This window comes from Plectropomus leopardus, chromosome 18 (genome assembly GCF_026936395.1).
Source record: "Plectropomus leopardus strain MGB_pleo_1.0 chromosome 18, ASM2693639v1, whole genome shotgun sequence".
NCBI lineage: Eukaryota > Metazoa > Chordata > Actinopteri > Perciformes > Serranidae > Plectropomus > Plectropomus leopardus.
The window spans coordinates 784,392-797,467 of record NC_142193.1 but is presented as its reverse complement, the minus strand read 5'-3'; the positions used below and the strand labels follow the sequence as shown (position 1 = coordinate 797,467).

Sequence of the window (13,076 nt, the reverse complement as noted above, 5' to 3'; positions counted from 1 at the left end):
ATAAAACAGCATCAAAATAGAGCTTGTCTATCAAAAAAAGTGGCAGTGGCAGATCTGCCACCCCTCGCGACAGAGGTCCTACCTAAGACCCTAATGTTCTAAAATCCTAAAAATGTCCTGAAGTCCTACAAACATGCATGGGGCTGCTGTGACTGGCCCCTGGCCTTGTTATTTGGAAAAGTGGCCCCCCACAGTCAACCAAAAACTACAGTGGTCAGTCAGTAAAATTCATGCCCATATCAAACATGTTTTTACAAAACTCCCTTTTAATTATAACTTTATTGATTTCTGGAAAAAAAAATGTTAGAAAAAAGAAAAAAGGGGGTAAGACAATCAGGAATTTTTAGGAGCCCAACTAGCTTTAAGTGGAGCAGAAAATCCAACAGGACAAGCGAGAGACTGAGAAATCAATTTTTATTTGGATAGATAAATTCAGACAGTACAAAAGAAAGATGCAAAAACAGGAAGGTTACTAAAAACAGTCCAATTCAAGTAAGAAAACAGTCCTTTAAATGCAAAAGTGACTGAGGTTACTTTTGGATGAAGGTAGCGTGTGCATTTCTCTGCTTGTGGTGTTAACAGGAGTATGCAGTCTAAAGGGGAACATAGTCTTTAAAAAAAAGCCTCGCCATATCCAGAAGCTCGTACAAGTTAAATGCTCAGTGAGGAGGTGTCAGCTGTTTCTATAGAAATGTGATGAATACAGAGAAAAAAAATCCAGGCCATCTGTTTATACTCAATGCAAATCTCTTCATCATCCACAAGTTATTAAAAAGCACCTAGGAGATGTGGCCATCGCTTATGCAACTGCATGGGTTTTGACTTCAGTATTTGTTGAGATGCTTGCTTTATGGTTTTCATACAGCATGCAGAATGTGATTGCACCAATATATTAAAATGTGCCTTCCTCCAGAGTAACTTCAGACTGGGAAACAATCCCAATACTCCCTAGTCATAATCTGATTCAAGAGTACAGCTTTAATACCGAGGCTGAGTTTGATTATATTCATCTAAAAGTATCTACTAGAGCTCTAAAAACACAAAGAAGTAACAGTAGTAGTTCTGCAAATCACATCAACTGATAAACTACAAAATTCTGAGGTTTTAGATTGGGGGGTCGGGGGAATTCACGTCCTTGCATGCGAGGTTGCTCTTTATCACCGAAACGTACACTGAGCTTGACACAATCCAGACTGAACATGAATGATGGACAGTAACCCTCAGAGTCTGCAGCTGCAGTCCAACTAAAGAAAACTCTGAGGGCTGATTTGAAAGGTTTATATATACTGAGTCATGTAGACGCATGTGGAAATCAAACATTTCAGCCACATCCAACAGCACAAAGTCTACACAGTGGCAGTTACTGGAGGTTTACATCCGACTTATGGATGGAGATAAAAAACAGCCATCAGCAGCCTTTTGCCTACAAGCAGCTCCTGAAATCATGTTCTCCTGGTGTCAGAGACGAGGAGATGTTATGGAAAACACTGTAGCCCCTCAAACAGCAGAACAGGATGTAGAATTACAGCTTCAATAACATTTGAGCGAAAATGCCACACTCTGTCGCAGCTTCTGCTTTATGAGAATTTGCTTCCTTTCTTTGCCAAGTGAAAAGTATGGAAGGATTTCTGGCTGGATGCTAAACAACAGACAGAAGCAGACAGTAGGAACAGTGATGTCAGCTGTATGTTACGTCTAATCAGTCAGTGGGGTTACTGCTGACCACGTGGCAATTAACAGCCACCTAGTATGCTGTCTATGTGCCGTTATTTACACTTAAAACATCTATGATGTGACATAATTAAAAAAGAGGAATGGCTTGTTCACAACTGGAACAACCTCTGTTGCAAAAATGTTTGTTCTCTTTGGTGACATTAATTCACTCAATCATCAAACTGTGTGTGGAGAGTACATTTTAAGGAAACAGGGTCATGTTTATCCAGGTTCAAGAGGCTAAATGATGAAAATCTTTCATCCCTCTTGTATGAAATATCTGTTAACTGTTTATTGACCATACTATCAGACCCTTAACCACTCGGCACTGCTTATGCACAAGATTTGTTATGACAGAGCCACCACACAAATCTCACTTGTTCCACAGCTGCTGTTTCATCCAGGAGAAGAATAGAGGAGAGCTACAGCACAGGGAGCACCTCCAAACTTACCACTGTGTATCTTATAGACTACTACATATCATACTGTTGGCTGCTCTGAGTGGGGGGCAGTAGTGGTGGAGGGGCTGGTTCTTCTGAGGCAGGGGTCGACGGCGCTGCTGCAGCCACATTAGGGTTAGCGGTGCTGGAGTTGGCTTCCGGGGTCGGTGGGGGGTCAGGGGCTGCTGCTCCGGGGGTGGTGTCTGAAGGAGGAGGGGGCATACTGTTGTTGCTGCTGCTGCTGTCATCACTGGGAGCACTACTGCTGGGAGTGCTGCTCTCCCTGGGGGGCTCAGGGGGAGGGGTTCCTTTATCAGAGGCAGAGGAGGGGGGGTCAGAAGATGGAGGTGGAGCAGGCTGGGGGTCTGAGGAGGGCTCTGCAGGTGCTCCCTCATCTGGGGCGGGGAGAGAAGGGGGACAGAGACACACAAGCTTCAGATCAAATGTTTTAACACGCTTTGGCTCTCAGCTCAACAACTTTAAAGGTAGGTCAGATATATAGTTTCATTTGGGCTGGGATAAAACAATCCTGTTAGGGGATTGTTATGAAACTTATGTCAATAACAATGAGCTTTGCTGAACAAAAGCATACCGCCATGTGCTTGTATGCTTTTGTGTACCAGTCTAGTCGCATTTACAGTTTACATCCATGTCTGTAAAAACATGGATGCTGAACACACATCTTCCCCCAGCAGCACAGAAGAGCTCTACAATCAGCACAGTTTACAGATTAGTCACCAATGCAGCATCTGACCAAAAATCTACCCCTCTGTTCCTGAGATACAATGCTGAGTAATGGACAGAAAAAAGCTTCTGCAGAATATTATGTCACAGTTGACCTTTGACCTCTTGGATATGAAATGTCAGAACTTTGTCATTATTGGACATATGTGTAAAATTGGAACATATGAATTATCAAGTTTTGGCCAAAAACATTTTTAATAGGTCACCGTAACCTTTGATCACCAGATTCTTATCAGTTCATTCTTGAGTCCAAGTGGATGTTTGAGGAAACTCTCTAAAGGGCATCTTCAGATATGCTGCGTTCATGATGGAACAGATGCAAGGTCACAGTGACCTTGACTTTTAAACACCAAATCCTAAGCAGCTCCTCATTGAGTCCAAGTCAATGTTTGTGCCAAATTTGAAGAATTTCCCTTGAGCTGTTCTTGAGATATTATGTTTACATGTGTGAGACAGGCAAGGTCACATGACTTTGACCTTTGACCCATGACCACAAAAGTCTTATCGATTCATTCTTGAGTCTAAGTGGATGGTTGTGCTAAATTTGAAGAAATCCCCAAACGGTGTTCTTGAGATAAGATATTCCTAAAAAATGCCGGACAGACAGACAGATGCGTGGACTGACAGAACAGCTGAAAACATAGTGGGTCTGGCCTCAGCTATGGCGGAGGCATAAAGAGGGAATTGACCCTGTCTCTTACATGGAAGTGGTTTGGATACCTGAAAAGCATCAGCGCAGAGACATAAAAACATTTTTAACACTGTAGGTACCTGTCTCCATTGGTGTAGGCTTGTCCTCCTCCTTGGGCCCTGAGCTGGGGTTAGCTGTGCTGCTAGCATTAGCACTGGTATGCCCTGCAGCTTTGTTTCCAGCAGCCTCTTGCAGTTGCTGCTGCTGTTGCTGTGCCTGTTGAGCAGCCTTCTCTGCCTGCTCGGCTGCCTCACGCTCCCTTTCCTCTGCCCTGCGCCTGGCCGCCTCTTCAGCAGCAGCCATCTCTGCTGCTAACTTCTCCATGTCCACCTCCACCTTCTGACTGCACAGCTGGAGAGACAGGGGACACTGGTCAAACAATAAACTATCCTCCATTTACAAATTCACCTCAAGCGGTCACAACATTAAATGCAAAGACACTCCTTTGAGTTATTAAAGTTGGGTTAAAACATGCTCCATTATGAATGCTCCTTTTGTCTTTTACAAATGAGAACAGGTGAAAAAAAAAGTGAAAATCAGTCGCTCCTCTCTCTGTTAAGCTCATTGTATGCATTCTGAACCATTTTTTACTGGTGGGGTAGGCAGCTATGCTAAAAAACACAGCGACACCGAGTGGTGGAGGGAGACGTTACAGGACTGTAAACAGTCAGCAGCCAGCCATTTTGTTTCTGGCGAATATGAATCAAGAGTGTTTTATTTGGCGTAAACGAGGCAATTAGGCCTCGTCAGTCTTTCGTGACAGAGAGGAATTTAAATTCAAAGGTGTAAAGTTGTATTTCTGTTTAATAAGGAAATTATGTGTGAGAATATTACTTTTTCTTAACATTCTGTGGGTACATTTGTACCATATACCCCAGTGACTTTCAGAAAGGTATGAAGGTTAGAAATATATACTGTCCAAGCTTAGTTTCAGGTTCATATTTAGTTTAGTTGAAGGGTTATTAAACAAAATGCATCTGTAGTTGAACATTATTCCTGAAGGATGTTTGCAATCTGGACTGAAACCTCATGACTGCCACACATTCAGCATTCTTTAGGTAAACAAGTGCTGCTGTACCCGCTTGAGTTCAGTGTTGAATGAGTCAGTGGTCTCAAGGAAACGTCGTTTCTTGTCTTGGTGACGATCCTCAATCTGCAAAAGTTCTGCCTCCAGCTTCCTCTGAAACACACAAGAGACATGTGAAACACGTATTTCTTTGAGGTGCATTAGTACCTGACATTTGCTCAACGTGTACAAGACGACAGTCTTCATCAATATAATGCTTTAGGGAGGGAAAAAGCTACTGAGGTCGTCTCGAATCACATATTCTCTGGGCCCCTGACGGCAGGTAATATGTCCATTGAACGTACCTGGTGCACCATGAGAGACTGGACCTGCCTCTTAAGGACCTGCATGCGTGCTGTGGTGACCACCGAGCGGACGTCAGGCACCACAATCTCACTGAGGATGTCACTGATGAGCCGGTGGTTTCTCTGGAAGCGAGCGGCTGCTGTGTGCTTCACTGAGAAACCATCATCGTAGTCTGGTTGGAAGAAAAAGAGGACACTTGTGGCCATCACAAGGGAAGAGGGCAGGTTTACCACTTAGATTCATGCATGCTTTAAAGACGTCCATCCTAAAGTTACCTTCAAACAATTCTATATGTTTACAGTCCAAAAAACTGAAGAAATCCTACTAAAGCCTGCTTTCAGTACTTTGAGGCCCCACACACAATTAATTATAATTGCACAGGCATTCACCTGTATTCTCATTTTTAAGCCACTGCTAAATATCTTTGATATCTTGAGTTATACACTTCATAAATGATTTTCAAACATCCTTATCTAAAACTTACCATCAGGGTCTTCAGCTGGCTGAATGCTCATGTAAGGCTCTCCTTTGTCCATACGACTCTGCCTCTGTCTGCTCTCCTCCTCCATTGCCGCCTCAGCCCGGTTCTTAGCGTTGACGTAGGCCAGGTAGGCTGGTGAGTTGTGGTAGGCCTTTAAGGAATCATTATATTCAATCTGAGATAGGGAAAGAAAGAAACAAGTAAGCTTTTGTTTTGTTTTAATGCAGATAATACATCTGAAACATTAAGTGTTGACATTTAGATGTTATTCAATATATTATTTAAAATATACACCATCTTGAAAGTTTAGAATATTGTAAAAAAGTTTATTTTTCTTCATCATTTAATTCAAAAAGGTTAACTTTCATACATTGTATATTCATTGCACATAAATTGAAAGCCTTTTTCTGTTTTAATTTTGTAATTATGGCCTATAGCTCATGAAAATCAGAAATTCAGTATCTCAAATTATTAGAATATTTCCTATGATGATTCAAAAACTGTTTTACAAAACAGAAATGTCCAACTTCTGAAAGGTATATTTATTTATACACTCAATGCTTGGTCGGGGCTTCTTTACTATGAATTCCTGCATCAATGCGGAACTCAATGCCAGCCTTTTCAGCAATGACCTTCTGTGACTTACCCTCCTTGTAAAGGCTGTCCATGATCGTCTTTTGTACAACTGCCAAGTCAGCAGTCTTCCCTACGATTGTGGTTGAGTATACTTAACTAGACAGAGATACGCAATATTTTGTAAATGGTAAATGGACTGTACCTATATAGCGCTTTTCTAGTCTTATTGACCACTCAAAGCTCACACACACATTCACACACTGTTGGCTGATGCTACCATACAAGGTGCCACCTACTACTCAGTAATACTTCACATGCACTCACACCCCGATGGTGTGGCATCAGGAGCAATTTGGGGTTCAGTATCTTGCCCAAGGATGCCCAAGAAATATTCTAATATTTTGAAACATGTTTTTTTCACATTTTTTCTAGCTGTAGGCCATAATTATCCAAATTAAAACATAAAGATGCTTGAAACATTTATGTTTACATGTAATGAGTCTATAATATGTCCAATTTTTACTTTCTTGAATAACCAATAGAAAATATTGAATGTTATATTGAAATCAATTTTTTTGAGATGCAGGATAACCAAACATTTTAATGGAAAAACATGTATAACTTTTCATGACTTTTCTCACACATTTGCTCATGTCGGGGGTATGTGCAACACAGAAGTGGGCACAACCTTGCATTTCTGTGATGGTATTTCCTGTATGACGTGTGTGGTGCTGGAAATCACCTAATGCAAATTTTTACCACCTCCCGTACTACTTGCCACTGGAGATTACAGTTGTCATACATAATGTTTCTGTATATCACCATCAATTTATCATTCCAAAAGGATTGGGGTAATCCACAGTATCTGCAGATCTACCAACACAATCCACAATGACTTGCGGACAAAAGAACTGTGCAATCTGCACAGAAATAAACTGCAAAGTACACAGTGTGGTGCAGACCTGAACCTCAGCCATAATTAGGACACTTCCAGCGGCTTACCTTCTCAGCTTCGTATTCGTTCAGGTAGTCCTGTTTCTCCTCATCAGTCAGGTCTCTCCACATCCCTCCAATAATCTTGCCAATCTCCCACAGCTTTAGGTCCGGGTTGGACGCCTTCACCTGGTCCCATACCTTACATTTGCAAACAAACGCAAAATGCAAACACACATGCACCATCAGGAGCAAACCCCCCCCAAAACACACACACACACACACACACACACACACACACACACACACACACACACACACACACACACACACACACACACACACACACACACACAAAATAAGATCCGGTCACAACAGGGAAACTGCAGTTTATGGTTAGTTAGGTTACTAGAAGACATTGAAGGAAATAAAGAAGGAAAAGTGAAAAGTAAAGAAGATATTAGCTCTACTGGATCTACCAGACACAAAAGTTAACTAACATAAAGGTAAACCACATTTGTGTTGCAAAAAGGCTGAATGAGATGGAATGAAATATACCTAAAGACAGAATTGCCAGTTTTATTTCACTGTGACTTTTTAGGGCAGTTTTGTCTTTATTTCATAATCAAGCTTAAATTTCAGCTCTAAAACTAGAGAAGCAGCAAAGCGACAAGCACAAAGGGGAAATGGAGGCAGGAATAGATCATGCTTGCAGGAGGAAACAAAGAGATGTCATTTCTCTTTTTCGATGACAAACACAGGAGGCTACAGTAGGCCAACAGGATAACAGAGTGGAGAGTCTCCACTGGGTGGCTGAGGTGGTGGTGAAGGCGTCATGGCTTGGCTGTTTCCCACCCTAAAACCCCTGCAACTTTTCAGGGGAGGGGAGGACAAGCAGTAAAAGCAGACACCGTGGATGGGTGTCTTACCTTCCTGCTTACCTTCCGGCTGTACCGCATGTAAGGCATCAGTGGCTTGTCTGGAGGTTTGGGAGGCTTTGGGACAGTGATGCCTGAGGAGTTCTGTGGAGGACAGAGAGAGAAAAGGGGGCAAAGAAGGGAAGGGAGGTGTGAAGGTGATGGAAGGGATGTAGATGAAGGGGAAACAAAAAAGGGTCAAAAAATTAGAAAGGGAGAGAAGAGAAGAGCACACATAAATACTGTCATAAAACAATGGCTGACTATGGTCTGATTATGCTGAGGCTGTGTGAAGGCAAAATAAGAGATGTATATGTTAACATGACAATACATAACTCACTTAAATCAGGGCTCTACATAGCACGTGCATATGCACGGCAGTTAAAATTTTAGCATGCATGTGATTCTCAACATGCGACAGTGCACCTAATCGGGTACTGCCACCCACTCTCACACACTGCAGACGCTGCTGGGCCTGCAGTGACTGTATGTCCAACGTCCAACTTTAAACTAACTTCCTCACAGTGCAGCACTGCGGTTTCTCTGTGCTGGGCTGTCTGTGCTGTCAGTGTCCGCCTTTTGCCACCCAACGTTATCAGTTAGGAATGAATAAAGACAGAGAATATGTTTTTCACTGTGTTAGAGCCTTCGAAAACTGTGAATGCGGTTCCTGACGATGTTGGCAGTAGAACTGTTAGCTCACCTCCCAGCTGTCCATTTAACTGCTGAGGGCTGACTGAGGGATCATCATGTAACACTTAATTTTCATTATTAACATGTAGTTCATTTAGTATTTAATATTTTAACAGATAAAGATAGCAGTCCTTTCAATAACTTTCATGTGACTCGTGCATCGCCTGAGAACAGGCCAACTGTTCAGCCTGTGGTGCTGCTGCTAGCAACTTTCTCAGGAAAAAACATTCATCAAAATAACATCACACTCAACAAATACATTTCATTGGTTCCCGAGCAATACATCTGGACCCCAAACAGCTAGATGTTTATCATAACATTGGTTATGATTGATAACAAATTGCGTTTCTCGTCTAATTCATTGTATACTGCAACTCAACAGTATACTTCTTTCTTTCTGTGTAATTCTATTTCGCAGGAAAACACTGTAGCCCCCTACATTTACCTGACACACTGGAGGTTTTGTTGCAGATTCTGATATTGCTCACAAAAGATGTAAATAAATACAGAGAATTCAACTACTGATTTGGACATCGTATGCCGCATCAACAATTGAAGCTTTGAAGCACTGGGGTCAGCCTGAACTTGCACGTTGCAATCTAACAATACTTCAGGTATTACATAACACAAAACGTGTGGTGCCAAACGGCACTATTACTGGTTAACTGCATCATGACCTGAGCCTAACTGTGGCATACTGCACTATATGACTGTGGAAATGATGGTGACCATTTCAAACAGAAACTGTAGGAGATGTGAATGAGCCACTTCTTAAACTGAACCCACCCCCACACCACCATTTCTTCCTGCATCCATCCACCTCTCTGATTTTTTCTTCCAAATCCCTCTATTAATTCATTACCCTGCTGGAGCCTCCGGAGCTCCCTCCCAGCCGGAGATTGTTGTAGGCCAGATGGCTGTAAGGGTTGTAGCCCACAAACCCTGGGGTTGAAGGCATTTGCTGATGGAAGACAAATGAGACAAAACACGAATGAGAAATGGCTTACAAACAAGAGGAGGAAGAGGGATAAACATAAATAAGTGAAAAGGGGGAAACATGAAAATATATGTATACTGTTTTGCTTGTCTGTTTTCCATGATGTCATCATGCAAGGCCAAAAAAGCAACTAGCCGCCAGGCTGGCTTTCGACATGAGTCCACAATATGTGAATGTTGCATGTGAATCAGGAGCTTGTAGCAACAAGCTCAGATCACCCCCCCCGACCCCAACCCTCCCAGTAAAGCACAAGTTGCATTTAATTAGCCATGTTCTTACATCAGATTTTAATCATTTAAAGCACATAAGGCACATTGACTATTAAATAAGTGGTGGCATGACAGGAAAAGGCAGGACTGAGAGCGATGATGGAGAGCTGAACAACCTGTGTGTGTCCAGACAGAGAGAGAAAGAAATTAAATGAAAGCAATATAAGACATGAGGAAGGAGAGGGAGCAAGACAGTAAGAAAGGAAGAGAAAGAGAACCAAAGAAATGTGTGCAGAGCTAACATGGCCTTTGGCTGCTAAACTGTAAATGCTGAGACTGGAACTGAAAGTTTGGCACTTACTGTAGTGGGAGCAGGGGGGGGAGGAGGGGCGTAGGAGGGCCGTTCTGTGCAAAAAAAGAAAGAAATAAAATATTTGTTTAAATAATATTAATTGTTTCCTTAAAATACTGCTGTAAGTGATCCCTAGAGATTAAAACTAAAATACATGTAAACATGTAAGTCCAACTGAAATCATACTGAGTCAAATTTCTCACAGTTGGTCTAACACACCTGATGTAGCCCAGGTTCCATTTACTCTTTGTCTCAGTCAGACCTGAATTGGCCTAGTTGGACCCACAAGTCGTACATGCATTAATTTGTAGAAGATTGATGACGGTAATAAGTTTAATCTTGCGGTAGGCATCACATAACCGTGGTAATGTAAAGGTACACTGCACATGAACCAAATGCTGGCACACTTCCTCTCAGCCATCTAGTGTGATCTGCATGACAGCTGACTGAGCCACAAGCAGAGGTACACTATACTTTTTGACTATATGCAAATTGGACATCTTCAAATCACATGACACATTAACATGATGTTAGAAAAACTCAAATTATTATGTCAGACCGACTGAAACTGGACTGTTAAAATACATGTAAACATAGCTAAGTCAAATTTGTTGAACCCACAAATAGATAATGCAGGTGGAGGTTGATTTACGCTTTCATGTGTATCCCTCAACTGGACCTGAAGTGGCCTAGGCATTCTGAGCATGCCCAATAGTCCCTGGGCTGGGCTTTGACCCGGAAATAAAACAGCATAAATTTGTAGAAGAAAGCCAGGAAAAACAAAAGAAAAAAAGGAAGAAGCTACCAATTGAAGCATAGAGTACTTACAAAATGTACAGTGCCGAAATGTTATCCATGTTTTCACAATCTGACATGTAACCAGTTAGCCACTTGCTAACTTGTTTGATATGTGATGTAATAGGTCAACTGGAAGAAGGTGTAATAGCAATTAGCTAAAAGGGGACATTTCATCAGCTAACATGAATGGATTCTCCCTCAGTGCTTAAATACTGGGACAAGGAGAGCAGTCCTTTGCACGCAATTATACTGACAAATTATGTTAAAAGGTCCTAAAACAAGACCCCTGCTGCTGGTTATTCTAAAAATTTTAGAGTAGCTGCTTTGCATTAGTACTTCATTGTGTATCTATACTGAGGTAATGAGTACTGACATATTTCTTATAATTCTACGTATCAACATCAGTACTACCGTTGATGGGGTTTTTTTCAGATATTCTAATGATATGCTTACCAAATGAACCAAACTCTTAATTATATTTATTTTAAAAATTAATTGCATTTTAATGCAGTTTGAACTGGGAGAGAGAGTGGTCCCATTTTGATTAAATCACTGAAGCCATCTTCTCTCTTCAATTGTAATTCTTATTTGTCGTATCAGGCTCATACTACAGGCCCAAAACTACAAGGAAGACTATGATAGAAGGCGAGTTTATTGATTCACTGATAGTTGCTTACAAATCCATCACATATTCAACCCTAAAAAATAACCTCCGTTTGAATAATATATGACATGTATGCTTACTTACTTGACATGGTGGCTGGAGACTGGGTTAAACAGGGCAGCTTATTTCCATATTGGTCAACCTGGATATAAAAAACATAATGCAAAAAAATATCAGTCAAACAAATGATATGAATTTTAGCCAGTCCGCTATTCCAATTAGTCGTTTAGTCGACAAAGTCACAAAAAGACACCGTCAAATGACTTAAAACGACCGACAATTTCATTACTATGAACGATAACAATGGCCGACGGGACTTAGCACGCCAACGTTAGTTACTGTGTTTGGCCCTCTAGAAAACCTGCTAACACAAAGACATAATCTACCACATTTTAGTATTGTAGAGCATTGTAAATTTGATTTATTTGGAAGCTGTTTGGTCACAGAAAACATAAAACAAACAAAACCCAAGTTCATGCAGACAGTCAGACACTTCAGAAGTATGCTTGCTCACGTTTGAATAAACCTTGCCGTTGAAGCTAGGCTAAGCTAGCGAACAATACGGGCTCCCGCTACCGCTAAAGTTACGAGGCTGATTAGCTACCCTTAGAAACGAAGTTAGCGAACAACAAAACATTAATTTAAGTTCGGTTCAGACAGACGTTGCATAATATTAAAATGAAGCATTTTCAGTAATTATAATGAAAAGAGCGACCAAAGAACACTCACACAAACGTCCTTTGTTCCCTCTGAAGGACCGCTAGTTTTTCCGCCTTTCACATGTAAACCGGAAGTGTTCGTTTGTTCTGACGGAGGAAAGGACGTTTTCAGAATAAAAGCGTAGCTACCTCACAGCTTCTAACTACTGCTGCAGAGTTGTTATCAATAGCCTAAAGGTTTTCTAATTTGCTTGAACACATTTGTCCGTTCAGAAGTTATATTTTAAAAATTGTTTACAGAGTCGCTGACCAAAAAGACAGATTTTGTTGAAAATGCTCCAACACTTACTAAACGGGTATATGCAACAAAAGCAAAACTTCCAATGAATCAACATATTTTGTGGCAGATTAAAGATAAAGAGGGAAGATTTATTCTGGTTAAGGGTAAATTGGACCACAAAGAAGTGACCTTATTCAATATATACACCCCTCCTGGGAGCAACAAGGCTTTTTTCAAGAAAATCTTTGACCTGATCACTTGTGAAACCCTGGGTGTTCTCATATGTGCAGGGGACTTAAATATGATACTTAATCCCAAATTGGACACAACTAACCAAAAAAGGAAAAAAACTAATTTAGAAACGTGGGTTAAAAAAAGATTACAGGAATTAGGTCTAGTAGATGTATGGCGAGATTTTCATAAACAAGATAAACAATACACCTTCTATTCTGCACGCCACAATGTACATTCTAGAATTGATTATTTTTTTATGAACAATTCTGAAAAACACAGAGTAAAAGAGTGTAAGATGGGCACAAGGGATCTTTCAGATCATT

At 41.1% G+C, this 13,076-nt stretch overlaps 1 protein-coding gene across 3 annotated transcripts; it reads right to left on the bottom strand.

Annotated features, from left to right (window-relative positions):
- Positions 1-397: 397 nt before the first annotated feature.
- On the bottom strand, positions 398-12,410 carry LOC121956922 (SWI/SNF-related matrix-associated actin-dependent regulator of chromatin subfamily E member 1-like). Of its 3 annotated transcripts, none has more exons than XM_042505358.2 (11): positions 12,310-12,410; positions 11,665-11,722; positions 10,128-10,171; positions 9,423-9,521; positions 7,880-7,972; positions 7,020-7,151; positions 5,445-5,616; positions 4,960-5,132; positions 4,667-4,768; positions 3,669-3,939; positions 398-2,548 (listed from the first exon to the last, which is right to left on the bottom strand). In XM_042505358.2, the coding sequence occupies exons 2-11, from the start codon at positions 11,669-11,671 to the stop codon at positions 2,187-2,189; spliced, it is 1,455 nt and encodes a 484-aa protein (XP_042361292.1). In that variant the 5' UTR covers positions 11,672-11,722; positions 12,310-12,410; the 3' UTR covers positions 398-2,186. The 3 variants fall into 3 exon arrangements, with proteins under 3 accessions (XP_042361292.1, XP_087925293.1, XP_087925292.1); XM_088069167.1 differs by having other exon boundaries at positions 7,892-7,972; XM_088069166.1 differs by lacking the exon at positions 12,310-12,410 and adding an exon at positions 12,095-12,282.
- Positions 12,411-13,076: the final 666 nt, after the last annotated feature.

Coding starts and splice junctions, on each gene's coding strand:
- LOC121956922 (XM_042505358.2), bottom strand. Junction 9,522..10,127: donor CCCCCCCTGCTCCCACTACA/GTAAGTGCCAAA, acceptor GTCTTCCATCAG/CAAATGCCTTCAACCCCAGG. Junction 7,973..9,422: donor GCTCCGGAGGCTCCAGCAGG/GTAATGAATTAA, acceptor TGTCCTCCACAG/AACTCCTCAGGCATCACTGT.